The 15,656-nt window shown below is 40.3% G+C and overlaps 1 protein-coding gene across 3 annotated transcripts in view; it reads left to right on the forward strand.

Annotated features, from left to right (window-relative positions):
* CLSTN3 (calsyntenin 3) overlaps positions 1 to 15,656 on the forward strand; it is a 1,069,180-nt gene that overhangs the window by 471,967 nt on the left and 581,557 nt on the right. For all 3 annotated transcript variants that reach the window (XM_044079705.1, XM_044079706.1, XM_044079707.1), the window contains exons 4-5: positions 2,123 to 2,331; positions 2,449 to 2,598. In XM_044079705.1, the coding sequence (XP_043935640.1) occupies positions 2,123 to 2,331; positions 2,449 to 2,598 (359 nt within the window). The remainder of the gene's footprint in view (positions 1 to 2,122; positions 2,332 to 2,448; positions 2,599 to 15,656) is intronic.

Raw genomic sequence — 15,656 nt, forward strand, 5'->3', positions numbered from 1 at the left:
TCCCTTACCCTGCCCCCAATTCCCACTCAGCCCGACTACTCCTACTTTTATTCTAACTTCACATCACCAGACCACACCTTAAACCAATCAGTTACCTGTACTCCTTTAAACAATCCACACCCACTGTCTAGCTCCTTGCCTTAAACAATCACAAAGCAGCAACTAGCCATGATTTCACATCTACCTTGACCTATAAACCATATCAACGCTTACAACAAACTACTACTCCCACAAAAAACACAAATTACCTCAGAATTTCTCTTCCTAACCCTCACATACCTAACAAACATTGCTTGTATACACACAAACACTCCACTGGAAAACACTTTATTCACATAGTTCCATAAAGACAAACTCACACATAAACTTTTCTATCAGTCCTACACTATTTAGAGACAGCTCAATACTACACATACTTAAATTCTACATAACTACATCTTATATTACTAAAATATCATTCAGATCCAACTTAGAAATAGCAGTTACAATTAAACACATACTACTAATCACAAAGCGTCTAAAAACACCAACTGGATAGCCTGTAATTCTAACAACCCGACTAATCATATTAATCTCTTTGGTTTTTCACAACTCATTCAAAATCCTACTAGAGTTGATAAAAAAAAAAAAAAAACATAAACAATCCATTCTACATTGGACACTAGTCTGTTGCCCCAAACAAAACTACCAGACAGGTTGTCTACCAGATGGTCTCAGTGACCATCTCCCCACTTTTCTCCTACACAAACGCACCAACATACCCAAGCCCATAACCTTTATACAAGTTAGAGATGACCGTAAACTAAACATATAGGAGCTAAACTCTACTCTAAAACAAACTAACTGGAAACCACTACTAATGCTACGTTTAGACCAAGCCATTGAATACTTTAATAGTACTCTCTTAAATGTCCTCAACAAAGTTGGACCCATTAGAAAAATCAGAGTCAAGCCAAACTATGCACCATCTTACTGCCAACTTGAAATTGTATAATATGTCATGTAATATGAAATATGAAAAACCTGAAGAAGCGTGTATTTTGAGCACGTGAAAGCGCTTGTTTATTAAAAGTCTATTTTATTTTACTCCATGGTGGTCTCGCGTCCATTGTTTATTTTATATTTTACCTTGTTTTACGTTGTGGAAACGGACCTTTGGTGGATAGTTGTTTCTCTGCTTTTCTGTATAATATGTCATGTCTAATCATATGATTTTTTATTCTTTTAGCCTATCTCACTAATCCAACATTAAAGCTTTGATGTATGAGACTCTCTATCTTTGTAAATTTACTCACTGCTATATTGTTTATTGTTTAGATTGGATTATAAGAGACTTTTTATGTCTGTACTTACCTCAGTTATCACTGTTATATTATTGCTTGTATTACATGCTGATGTTAATCTAATTGTGGAGCATTTCTCCCCGGACCTCAGCTGTAAATGGGCCTGTGTCCAGTCGGACTATCCCGGTAAACAAATGTAAAATAAATAAAATATGTTATGATTTATAAAAAGTAAAAAAATCACATTTCTACTTAAATATGGCATTTTTGCCAAATGTGTTTTTTCCACAATATGTTTTTTTATTATTTTTATAGCTGAATAGTTTTTTTTTACTGTGTCTTTAGTATATGGCTTTGCCTAATGCAATCTCAAGCATGCAGTATAAAATGTCAGACAGAAAAGATCAAAGACAGCTCACTAACGAGAAATCTGTGCATACATACTGAGTGCAGCACAAATGGATTTACCAGGCAGTCAGGTAATAGGACTTCAATATTTAGGTAAGCAGAGTTTCCTTTTTTGAAGCAGTTTCACTGACAGAAAAAAAAATGAATACAGGAGGTGTAGGACATACCAGGAATGTTTTATGCTAATGAATGATCTGTCAATAAATGTTCCATTGTTTTTTTTGGTTTTTTTTTTTTTGTTTTTTTTTTCTTTTTTAAGTTTTGGCAGTTAAAGCTACTGGGTGCCTAACACAGTACTACAGATGAAATAACTTGCCAGGATCTGATTGGCTTAAGGCTGAAGTAGAAATTGACTGAATAAGTCTTAACTATGAAAATTAACACATGAGGTTTGATTTGTTTACATTATGTTATTGGTGTTTTCTTTTCAGGGCAACAGTGCATGTACGAGTGAATGATGTCAATGAATTTGCTCCTGTTTTTGTGGAAAAAGTGTACCGTCTGGCTCTGAGTGAGGGAAAACTTTATGACCGCATACTGCGTGTGGAAGCTATTGATGGTGACTGCTCCCCTCAGTATAGTCAAATATGCTACTACGAGATCCTTACACCTAATGTGCCCTTCATCATTGACAATGATGGTAAGGAACAAATAATTTGTGGCTTTCACTTAATGTATTGCTACTTCTTTCTATGGTCTATTATAGAAAAAAGATGATTTAAAAAAAAGCTGACATTTTTTTACCTTTACTCCACAGGGAACATTCGCAACACAGATAAGCTGGACTACCGAACTCAGCGCTTGTACAAGTTCACAGTTACAGCGTATGACTGTGGCAAGAAGCGGGCTGCTGAAGACGCTGAAGTGGAGATTGAGGTGAAACCTATGTGCAAGCCATCTTGGCAAGGTAGGAAGTAGCCTAACATAGCAACTGTCATGCAGACTCTGCCACAGAATCAAAATAAAGACAGGCAGACAGAAACAGACATGATAATAAAGGGAATGGAAGAGCAATAGATATAGTTAAAGGGACAGAGCAATAGATAATGAAAAATATTTTCTATAAGTATGGAATATAAATAGTGTGTGTGTGTGTGTGTGTGTGTGTGTGTGTGTGTGTGTGCGTGCGTGCGTGTGTGTGTGTGTGTGTGTGTGTGTGTGTGTGTGTGTGTATGTGTTGGGTAGGCAGCTTCCATAAAGAGACTTAATCAATTACATAGAAGTGGCAATTTTATTTTATTTGTATTTTACTTGCAGAAAATGCATGGCATATCTTTCAATTGTTATTTTCTTTGAAAACTTATTGCACCTGTTAATATAGCCATCAATTTTTATCACAGATACCAAGGGACAATCCTTCAGTTTTAATAAAACGAAATCCATGTGTCACAGTCAAGTTTGATTGCATGTTAGATTGATTGACCAACTTTTTGAGGGACTGAGCTGTTAAATTATTGAGTGATTGATCTGGGTGATTCACCTACCGAAAGATTTTTGGCCATTTTATTGCAAAATGTATAAAAATCATTTAAGTTCATAGGTTCACAGGTAGTCACAAGTTTATTGATCTGTGAGGGTCTTTAGAAGTCTAGTCTTACATTCCCATGGTAGCTTTAGACCTTTTATACAAATAACCCTTAAATAGGTGGAACAAAGATATGTTGGGACATTTTCATGTTTCCCTTATCCATGAGGGATAGGGGGGCTAATCTGTTGGTGAATTTGCAGTTACCGATCCAGTTGTCCAAATTACATTTGAATAGTGTAAGATAAGTGCTTTGCTTTATAAGGAGCGGAAGATGGTTCTTTGGAAGTAGTATTCACTGTGATACAAACCTTTCCCTCCAACATATTCTATTTATTTTTGCAAAAGAGATTGAGATCACTTGACTGTGTGTTTATGATGTATTTGGACTTGCAAATGCACAGTAGATCTGACAGAATATGGTCTGTTGGAAGCTGTATATGCAAGGCAGAGGTCACTCCTCAGTAGCCTATATGATGTTGAGAAGAGGGACAAGACTTTTTTTTTTTAAGAAAAGATAATGCTAGTTGTGTAAGAGATGTAGGAGATCCAGAGTAACCCCTAATTTAGATCAGATAATGAATTAAATGGACAAGGCATTGACAGCCTGTAAAGCACTACTGGACTATTCCTTATAAATGGCCATCTCAAAACTCAGAAAATATATGAAAAAATCCATCAAAAGAAACAAATTAATATACCTCCAGCAAAGACATATTAATTTATTTAGTGGTTCATATCACTTTTAAATAGAGGCAAACAGATAACCATATATTCATGTTTCAGGGGTAATTTAAAAATAGCACTTCTACCCTAACCATTTGCACATCATTTAGCTGAAGACTTCATAGAAGAACTATCATCTTTTCCTCATATGCAAGAATTTATGTTTCTAGAAAAGTTATGTCTGCCCTCTAGTAGGAGTAGACAGTAGCCTGTTCTTTTCTTCACTGAGAATCACTGAGGAAACATTAGAGTATGCTTACTGTGATTATCCAGTGGGCTATTATAGCAATAACCCACGCCTGGGTGTGGGTAATGCTGGATTTACCCACGGTTGGTGTGGTTTTGCCCGAGTGACCAAACAAAGCCAACCGTGGGTAAATCCAGCATTACCCACACCCAGAAGTGGGTTATTGCTATTATACAATGACATTAATTATATTAATTTTCTTAAATAATGGCATTGTATAATGCCTCCTTGCTGCCCTTCTACAGCTGTCTGATATTCCGCGGCAGTTCTGATGTACTGTGCATGCGTATGCCTACGCAGTACATCAGAGCTGTGGGCAAAAGAAACGGAGAAAGCAAGATCTCCGTTGCTTTTTACAAACTGTTTCGCTATGTTAAATGGGTTTAACATAGCGAGACAGCTTTAAAAAAAGCAACGGAGAATCTCCGTTGCTTTTTTTAATGCTGTCTCGCTATGTTAAATGAGTTTAACATAGCGAGACAGTGTGAAGCAATGGAGATCTTGCGTTCTCCGTTGCTGTAAAAGTTATAGTAATGGAAAAAGTCCGGGCGACTGGACCTTTTTCCATTACTATAACTCTGATTTACAACGTGCATGCTGACCAATCAGCGTGCACGTTTTTTGAATATTAATGGGTGGTCATTGTATAATTTGCTTGTTTACTGTTTCTTTCTGTCTGTCTGCTGTTGTTGTATTTGCACAATGTTGCACATCATGCAGAGACAGTCAGCAGTGCCTTGTAGAGATGCAGATGCTTAGAATCCCAATTTTCCTATAACACTACCTCTAAGAGTTCCTGAGTATGTATTTGCTCGATGGGCACCAGTTCTGCACAAAGAGGAACACTGCTTCATGAGTTTAGAGTAAGATTGTACATCTTACCCAAACAGCACCCTAACAAATCTGTTATAAACTCCTCTGGTTCTCCCTTACAGTGTCTACACACAGGATCATAGAACCAAGACTGTTTTTTTTTCTGTCATTGATTTTAGGCTTACTACAATATCACCTTTGCTAACCCTTGTAATCCACTATAAAAATAGCGGAAACCATGGATCTGCACCTTCCCATTGTCTCTGTAGCCAGCTTGGTAGAAATAGGCAAGATAAGACAATGTAGAAATTGTCTCATATTTTCAGACAGCCTCCTTATTCTCAAACAATCACACATAACACCACATATTATGTACCACACACACTGAAGGACAAACACATATGCTGAGGGTCTTAAAAGTAATCTACCCAAATCCAAGCTGCAAACACCTGCCAGATGCAGTACAATACGTATCCTCAGCAACCTTAAAAACATACTACAAAAGCAACACCCTCTACAACACAAAACATTCATCCTCAACCCACTGTGTCTCAATTTCTAAGCATAAAAGACAGACAATCATGCAATCCAGTATTTTGGTCATAGGAGACTCTATTGTGAAGCATGCCAATGTCCGACTCACTAGGGTGAACAAGGAGAGGGACATAGTCAAGTGACCTATCAGTGACCAGAATCTGCCAGATCTGGTCATTGAACCACTAGTGCCAGCATGACTCAGTTGTGGTCTATGTGACCATAAGTAACCTGAGACATAATTTCATGGATTACATGAAGAGAGACATGATGGATTTCTCAGACTATGTGTCCCAGGCTGTTATGTGCCTAGTACTGAGCAGCACTCTACCTTCTCCATGGATGACACCACATTAAAAACAGCGAATATGATTAACAGACCTCTCTTCTTCACCAGGGATGGTCTCCACCTGTCCTTTCTAGACTTTCAAATTTTGGATAAAACTTTGTCCACCTCAATAGCACCTTTTTAGGCACTGCAAACCTTATAAATCATCTGACATAGCTAAACCAACTCAGGATAATCTATATTACTCAACACCAGGAGTCTAAACAAAAAACTCCACTTGCTGCAAGCTCTCCTCTCCCTGGGGAATGTAAACATATATGTAATTAATAAGACTTGCTTTAAAGCCAGACAGCATCCTAGCACTGCGGATCTATAATACCTTCTGCACATTTAGACCAGCAATTGCACGGGTAGGGACAAAAGATGGAGGTATATCAGTTTACATCAAAAACAAACACACCTCAAATCTGGTCAAGCAGTATGATGCACTTGAGCTTCTCCACCTACAACTCACCATGAACAAAATCCCACACCATATCCTTGTCAGCTGTAGATCCCTATCTGTGACCCAAGAAGCCCACACCACTTAATTAAATAAACTGGAGTCACACTCTATTCATCCCAGCACCATACTCATGGGCAACTTCAACTATCCCACTATAAACTGTGAATCATACACAACCCCAAACATGCAGACCCAAAGATTCCTGGACATTGCCAACAAAAATGCCCCAGACTAATTAGTCCAATAATCTGTAGGGGCACCAACATGTTTGACCTAGTCATCACCAACACGGGGTAATGCTGCACCCTCATCCCCCTCCCCCTTCGAGTATAATGTGCTCATTTGTCAGGTCTGGCAATAAAGTTGTCTCCTCAGATACCAGCCAACCCTGGAATTTTTAGGAATTATTCCAAGCCAAGCTTCCTACTATTAAGCAACACCCTTCCAAAATGTTAAGCCCCCACAAATCCAGTAAACACTGGTGCCTATACAAAAATGTTCAAAAACACCATTACAGTCATGCATACAGGTGCATCTAGGCACTGGTACCTATCCAAAATAAGCACAGGATAAACTCAAATAATAAGGCACCTTGATGGAATCCCAGTGTCATTTGTTTGTATAACAAAAGGAAGAAAATCATGGACAAAAATAGAACATTCAGTGATCTGCAAGGAAAGAACTCCCTCATCAAACTAAATCAGTTACTCAGGTGACTACTTAAGTCTAACAAAAACATATTTGGAGTAAAAGTTCCCAGGCTTATTACAATCACAAGGCATTCTTCATCTATGTCCACAGCCTCAAAGGCAATGCACAACAACATGCTAAACTATTTGTAAATGGAGCTACCTATATCGAGCCAGAGGATATAACAAATCTACTGACTGATTAGGTCAGCTCCAGTTTTAGCTCACTTTTTCCCACAGACACTTCTCAAGAAATACTTCCAACCATAACTCCCCAACTATCACTAGAAGACAGGACCTCAATGCAATCACCAAGGCCAAACTCTCTACATCAATGCATCATCATAATAGCCTAGGATGCCTACTTAATTCCATACAAAACTGACCTATTGGGCCCACTACAATCACAATTTAACCATAGACTACAAACAGGCCAAACAAATGGAGGACTGCAACTGTCATCCTTCTGCACAAGGGTGGGCAATTCACAGATGTGTGAAATTAACAGACCATAAGCCTGTCTGGTCTCATATATTAAAGCTATGGAAAAAATTATCATGAATATTATGAATAACAACATAGGAAATCTTCAGACATTGGTTTTTTCAAGCGCAGGCCATGCCTACTCAATTTGGTGGAATCCTTTGAGAAGTTCACCAAGGCAATGAACAAAGGTAAAGTGCATACTCCATACCCTGACATGGCCAAAGCATTCAATACAATAATCAAGTCTGGCATTGCATACAAGCTTGCTAAATTGAGTATAAACTCCAATATCACACACTGGGCAGTCAGTTGATTCACAGATAGGACCAAAGAAGTCAAGAAAGGGGAGTCTACATGCACAAAAAAAGCCAGTCAGTAGTGGCGTTCTTAAGGACTTGATGCTGGAGTTACTCCTTTTTGGCATCTGAAATCAAGCCAAATGTCAAATGCCTTAGGTTAAAAAAGTCCACAGACAATAGTAAACTAAGTTCAGTCATTTAATTCTCCAAAGTTACAAGTGCCCTCCAAGAAAGCCTGATGCAGACTAATGACTGGTATTAGAGTTACAGTCTAAAACTCAGTGCCAAGAAATGTATAACAGTATCTTTTGGAAAGATGGCCACCTCTGGAAATTACTACATTGGTATTACACTACTAAGAGAAGCTGCAATCCCTGATAAAGTCCTCCAAAGCTAGTTACGAAAACAAAATCGCCACTGATTCTAAAGACAACCACAAAGCATTCTATAGCTATGCCAAGAATCTCAATGGCAACACTCAGATCTGCTCTGAATTACAGCACAATGGCACTAAATATACAGACCCTACTGATATTGCCAACATCCTGCCAGATCGGTTCAGTGCTAACTTTACCCCCCCTCTCACCCCCTAAAGAGCCCATCTCTATACCAGAAGAATGCAAAGTTCCTGTAATCATGGCCGCACAGGTAAAAACCACACTCTCCAAAGCCAAGAACACAGCATCCATGGGACCAGACAGCATCCCAGGCTGCGTTCTACATGAACTACAGAACGAACTGGCACCCCACCTAAGTATCATGTTCAGTCAAAGCCTCACCTCAGGTTTTGTGCCTGCTGAATGGTGCAAAGCAACGGTTATCCCACTCCACAAGGGGGGAGCAACCACAGAACCCAGGAGCTACTGCCCCATTAGCCTGATGAGCCTGGTCTGCAAGGCCATGGAATGTATCATCATGGAACTGATAAACAAAGACATTGGTAATCTCCAAACTCTGGATCCCACCCAGTTCGGTTTTGTAAAAGGCAGATCATGTCTCCTAAACCTGATAGATTTCTTTGAAGCAGTCACCAAAGCCGTAGACTAGGGTAAGGTGGTTCACACAGCCTATCTAGATCTTGCCAAGGCTTTTGACACCATCCCCCACGCTGGAATTATAGATAAACTCACCAAACTAGGTACAAATCCCTATGTCACAAGATGGGTTGCCTACTGGCTCACTGACAGAGCCCATGCTGTGAAAGTAGCAGACTCCAAATCCGATTTCAGACCAGTGACAAGTGGAGTACCACAGGGTTCAGTCCTGGGTCCTCTCCTGTTTGGTATCTACTTCTCTGAAGTACAGGCTAACACAGAAGGTCTTTGGCTAATGAAGTTTGCAGATGACTGCAAACTAGGAGCCATAATCAAAACTCCTAACGATGTGGACATCCTACAAAAAGGCCTCACTGAGACAGATGCCTGGTGTCAAAGCCATGGCCTCAAGCTCAGTGCCAAAAAGTGGATTGTCATCCCCTTTGGTAAAAACTCTGTACCCATGAACTACAACATAGACGGTAGTATACTTAACACCGAAAGTGTGATAAGAGATCGTGGGACACAGGTGGACAGTAGTCTGTCCTTTGATAATCACATCACCATAGTAGTCAGGAAATCCTTCTACGTGGCACACCTCATCACAAAAGGTTTCATCCAGAAAAAAAGAGGTCATTGTTCCCCTCTACTCATCACTCATTAGACCCATTACAGAGTACAACACCCCTTTTGGTATGTACCTCACAAGACATCTACAACAACGGAAAAGGCCACAGAAATACCTCACAAAGAGGATTACTGGCCTCAAACAGATGCCCTACGCAGACCATCTCAAAAAACTCCAGCTTTACTCCATCGCATATCGCCTACTCAGAGGTGATTTCTGCCTAACATATAAAGCTATGTCAAACCCAGAGCTGTTGGACATGCTCCAGTTAAAGAAATCCCAATCCCTCCGAGCTACATGCTCTAGGGACCCAAACCTTGTCACCACAATAAACAGAACATACCGAAGGTATAGATTCCTGTTCCAGAGACTTCCCATACTCTGGAATAAACTACCTATCTATATCAAACAAAGCTCCTCATTAGCACTCTTCAAGAAAAATCTTGATAATTGGATGGGAAATAGGAAATTCACCCCGGGGATCACCTCTGTGTTTCTGCTCGACAGTGGCACAGGAAAATAATTTTCTTGGGTGGCAAAAGCCAGGGTACCTTTTTGGCTGGGCGTATATAGGCCCCAGGGCTGATAGCCTAGTACCTACCTATGAACCTTTGAACCTATAAGAGTAGACCTAGTAGTTAGAGATGTGTGAATGCCTGTGCAGAACAACTTGGACTTTGACCATCATGTGTTTACTGTAGCTGAGAAAATCATTCTGTGTTGCACAACTGATAAGCAAGGCTATGCATTAAGGTCCAAAGATGTCTTTGTTCGATTATACTTGGTCCTCATTAGAGGAGTCATTACATGCAATGCCCTCTTTAGTAGGAACTGACCAGGCATTTGAAACAACTGAAGCATCTACAGAGGTTATTCACAAAAAGAACATGTGGTGTATCCAACACATCTAGCTTGGACTGAGTCAAAGCTCTATCCTTGTTACTCAATCTTCTATACACTGCTATCAGGAAATCTATGCCCAGCCTTCAAAGCATCTTCTGATGCACCTCTTATGAACCTGCAAAATGAATATCATCAGAAATAACCAAACTATGGACATAAATCTCATATGCAACATAAATAAGACATGTTGGAGGAACAGGTGTGTGTCTAAGAAATTACCCCATCACTAGAACAGGCTTCCCCATCCATGTGAAGCAGAGTTCATCCATGCATTTACTCAAGAACAATACAGAGCAGTGGATGGAGAATTGTAAATTTAGCCCTAATCTGGTAGTTATGTGTCTGTTAAAAAAAAAGAGTTGATAAATGCTGAACAACTTATGCCTAATTTATGTGGGTCTACTTTACATTGTCGACTGTTCATAAAGTCGACTTTCATATGGCCGAGACCATATGATGGACTCTCAAAAAGCCGACCATGGGGAACCGCTATTTCTGCACAGTGCGGAATGGAAAAATGTCCTTCTTCTGCACTGTAGTGCGATCTCAGAGTTGGTATATTTAAGTTATGGGGGGTGTGGGGGGGGCGGAGCCCCCCTGCTAACAGTTGAAAGGTAAGTGTTTGTTGTGTGTTTTTTGTTTATTTTACATGGTCGGCTTTTCGAAACTTGATCATATGGTCTCTGCCATATGAAAGTCGACTTTCTGAACAGTCGACCATGTAAAGTAGACCCATTTATATATATATATATCACCTATAAACTATGGTAACAAAACCTGTCTAAAACATTTCAGAAGCATGGCTAGTCTTAAAAAAAGGTCCTCTACGGTTAATTTGTTAGTGATCTCCTATGAACCTATGGCTATAAACTTCTCAGCACTGTCTTCTTGCCTTATCTATATCTGTTTTTTTTTCATATTGACAAATCAGTACCTCATAGGTGATATGTTTTTTAAACACTGTTTCTCAGTTTAGAAGCCAAGTAGTTAATGTCCCTTGTCTCTGAGGTATCACTTTGTGCACCTCTAAACAGTTGACATGCCTGTAGAATCTATGGTGAGCATGTTTTTTTTCAGCCAGAAATGTAGAAAAGAAAACCTCTGAATATACCACTAATCAATATCTTGTCACTGGGGGTGGAGCCTAGATGGCCAACTGAGAGCAGTGAATTTTGAGAGCTCCATAAAACTATTATAATAATATAGAAAAATTGTATTATTTTCAAGTTTAACATGTCATAAATCTATAGATAAACTACTAAACTACATAAATATCAATTTTGGTGGAGATATACAAAAATGTTCCTGTTAAGTAACTTGGAGATATATTGAGTCACTGAATCTGAACAACTCAAGGAATTCTCATTTAGATGCTGCTTTGAAAAAAGAACTGTAATTGATGACATCTACCTTACAGGAACTTTCTTTGAAGATGGATGGTTTTAAAAATAACTTAGAAAACCTCAAATTAAATTCTCAAAAACAGACTGATACTCTTAAGGAACTATTACAGCAATACCATACAAAAATAACACATATAGCCTGGGATGACATGCTCAACAAGCCACGTTGCTTCACTAGGGACGGCTTGCACCTGTCACCACTGGGCTTTCGGATATTGGCAAAGGCTCTTGCCACCCCCATAGTGCCTTTTTTAGGCAAGGCTCTAAAGTCAAACCCACCTCCATAGACAGCACAAGAAACAAGAAGCTAAGGGTAATGCTGCTAAACGCCAGAAGTCTTAACCTCAAGATGCATGCAATCAAAGCTCTCCTCAGTATGGAGAACATCGATATCTGTGCAGTGACAGAAATCTGGTTCAAGGCTCCAGAGAGCACCCCAGCACTACCAGGTTATACCTCATATCATGCTTTTCGGCCCCAAAACCTGGACCGAACCACAAAAGGAGGGGGAGTTTCCATATTTATCAAGGATATCCACACCTCCAGGTTAGTGACATTACACGAAGTATCGGAGACCATCCCTGTGCAACTAACAGTGGGCAAGACTGCTTTTCAGTTTATAGCATCCTACAGACCACCCTCTCAAAGTCAGGAATCCCACTCGGCTTTCCTGAAAACATTGAAGAACATGAAGATCTCTCCGAACACCATTATATTGGGTGACTTCACCTACCCAAACATAGACTGGGAGCACTACTCAAGCCCCAGCACCTTAGCCCAAAGGTTCCTGGAAATTATAAACTCAAATACTATGGAACAACTAGTCACCACTCCCACAAGAGGGGATAACATACTAGACCTGATCATTACCAACATGGGGACTCTGTGCTCCACACCTGAAGTATATCCCTCATTGATAAGATCAGACCATAAATTAATTTCACTGGATGTCCACATCCCGACCCCACCCCCAGCCCAGAAACCACAGTGAAAAACTTCTCAAAAGCTAACTTCTCACTTATCAAAACCGAAGTGGAATCCTTCAAGGCCCCAGGGCCAGTGGAAACTACGGCCCAAACTGCAGAATCCTATATAAACGCATTCTATGGACATCTCCAGGAATGCATGGATCATGCTATCCCAAACAAAACCAATACCCAAACATCCAAAGGCAGGCGTCCAGTCTGGTGGACCCCAGCCATAAATAAACTGTACAACAGAAGGAGGAAGATACTACATGATAGAGCAAAATCCCTAATAGGGAAGGCATCTCTGATCAGTACTAGCAAAAAATTACGATCCCTCATAAAATCCTCCAAGGCCAGCTTCAAGAGAAAAATTGCTCAGGACACTAAAGCCAATCATAAGGCTTTTTTCAGTTATATTAGGAACCTGGGATGCAACTCCCAGACTTGTTCTGAGTTGATTCTAAACAACAAAAAATACACTGAACCCACAGACATCGCCAATATCCTGGCAGACAGGTTCAGTGCAAACTTCTCCACCCCCCCCCAAAAAAAAGAGCAAGTATCTATCCTGGCAGAGGGCTGCCTCCCAAACATCTCTGATACTCAGGTGAAGGCTGCCCTCTCCAAAGCAAAAAACACTGCTTCCATGGGAACAAATAGCGTCCCGAGTTGCGTCCTACATGAACTCCAAGAAGAACTAATCCCTCAAATAAAACAGCTGTACAATCTCAGCCTCACTACAGGATATGTGCCCACAGAATGGTGTACAGCAACAGTGGTCCCACTCCACAAAGGTGGAGCCTCTACGGACCCTGGAAACTATCGCCCCATAAGCCTGACTAGCTTAGTCTGCAAGGCTATGGAGAGGATCATCATGGAGCTTATAAACAAAGACATTGGGGACCTACAGACACTAGATCCTACCCAGTTCGGCTTCGTCAAGGGCAGATCCTGCCTTTTGAACCTGGTTGACTTTTTCGAAACAGTCACCAAATCCATAGATGAAGGGAAGGTAGTCCACACAGCCTATCTGGACCTAGCAAAGGCATTTGACACAATACCCCACTCGGGCATCATAGATAAGCTATCCAGTTTAAATATAACCCCCTATGTCACAAGATGGGTCGCAAACTGGCTCAAAGACAGAACCCATAGAGTGAGAGTTGCTGGAGCCATGTCAGACTCGAAACCGGTCACAAGTGGTGTCCCACAAGGTTCTGTCCTGGGACCACTCTTGTTCGGTATATACTTTTCCGAGATACAGGCCAACGTGGGAGGACTATGGCTCACCAAGTTCACAGACGACTACAAACTAGGCGCCATAATCAACTCTCCAGCTTACACAAACATCCTTCAAATAGGTCTCACAGAAACAGATAACTGGTGCCAGAGCCATGGTCTAAAGCTAAATGCCAAAAAGTGTATAGTCATGCACTTTGGCAAAAACAATGTGCCCACAAATTACCACATAGGCGGTAACCCATTAAATACAGAGAAAGAAATTAGGGATCTGGGGACCCAAGTTGATAGCAATCTCTCCTTTGACAACCACATTGCCAAAGTGGTTAGAAAGACCTTTTACTTAACCCACCTCATCATGAAAGGATTCACCTCTAGATCAAGAGAGGTAATCGTGCCCCTTTATTCATCCTTCATCAGGCCCATCATAGAATACAATGCCCCTTTTGGGATGTACCTTACCCGACACCTGCAGCAATTAGAAAGACCCCAAAAGTACCTCACCAAGAGGATCAAGGGACTGAAACAGATGCCATATGCTGCTCGGTTAAAAAAACTCCAGCTCTACTCAGTTGCATACCACCTACTTCGAGGCAATCTATGCCTGACATATAAAGCTATGTCCAATCCAGAATTAATGGACATGCTCCACCTCAGTAAATCTAAATCCCTTAGAGCCACATGCTCGAGGGACTTGAACCTCAGCACTGAAATAAATAGAACTTGCTGGAGGGACAGATTCATAACCCAGAGGCTCCCTTCACTCTGGAATAGAATTCCAATCCATGTTAGGCAGAGCACCTCACTGAATCTCTTCAAGAAGAATCTTGATGAGTGGATGGGGGATTGTAGGTTTGTCCCGGGGATTACTTCCGTGTCACTATTAGACAGAGGCACAGCAAACTAAACCTTAAAAAGGGCACAGTATACTCAAATCAAGGGGTGGCGTAAGCCAAACAAAATCGGGCTAGGCGTATAACTGCCCCAGGGCAGATAGCCTAGTATGAACCTATGAACCTATGAACCTATACAGAGACTTCTCTAAATGCCATTGAAGGGAGACTCAAAGAAGAATCCTAAAAAGAATTTCTGCTTAAACAGAATACATGGCTGCTTAACAGAATAGATGACTTAGGAAACTGAGAAAGGAGAAACAACATAAGGATCTTTCGTCTGCCTGAAAACACTGAAGGTGAAGACATTATTTCATTCTTAACAACCTGGATTCCTGAAAGAGGGACTTTCATTTGGAATTGAAAGGGAGCATAGAGCACTGAGGAAACCTGCTTCTAACACAACAAATACTCCACTTAGATCCATAGTTATAAAATTTCTTTCATTTATGGACAAAGAACTAATATTAAAATCTCCTTGGAGAAAATCACCCTTAAAATACAATCAAAGCCTGGTAAGGTTTGACAATGATTATTCTTCCAGAATACTAGAGCAAAGGAAAAAAAGTCTGGCCAATAATAAAACTGTTGAAACAAAACAACATTAAACCACAGCTGGCCTTTCCACCTAAGATAAAAATAATTTTTGCCAATGAGATGAGAACCTTTAATGACTTAGAAGAAGCTACTATATTCATCACAAACAACAACATAGTGTCTATCCCAGGAGAAATGGAATGGATGGCCTCTACTCTTAAAAGAATAAAAGAAACAAATCCTTGGA

The sequence above is a fragment of the Protopterus annectens genome, chromosome 8.part0 (assembly GCF_019279795.1).
Source record: "Protopterus annectens isolate FY-2018-M chromosome 8.part0, PAN1.0, whole genome shotgun sequence".
NCBI lineage: Eukaryota > Metazoa > Chordata > Ceratodontiformes > Protopteridae > Protopterus > Protopterus annectens.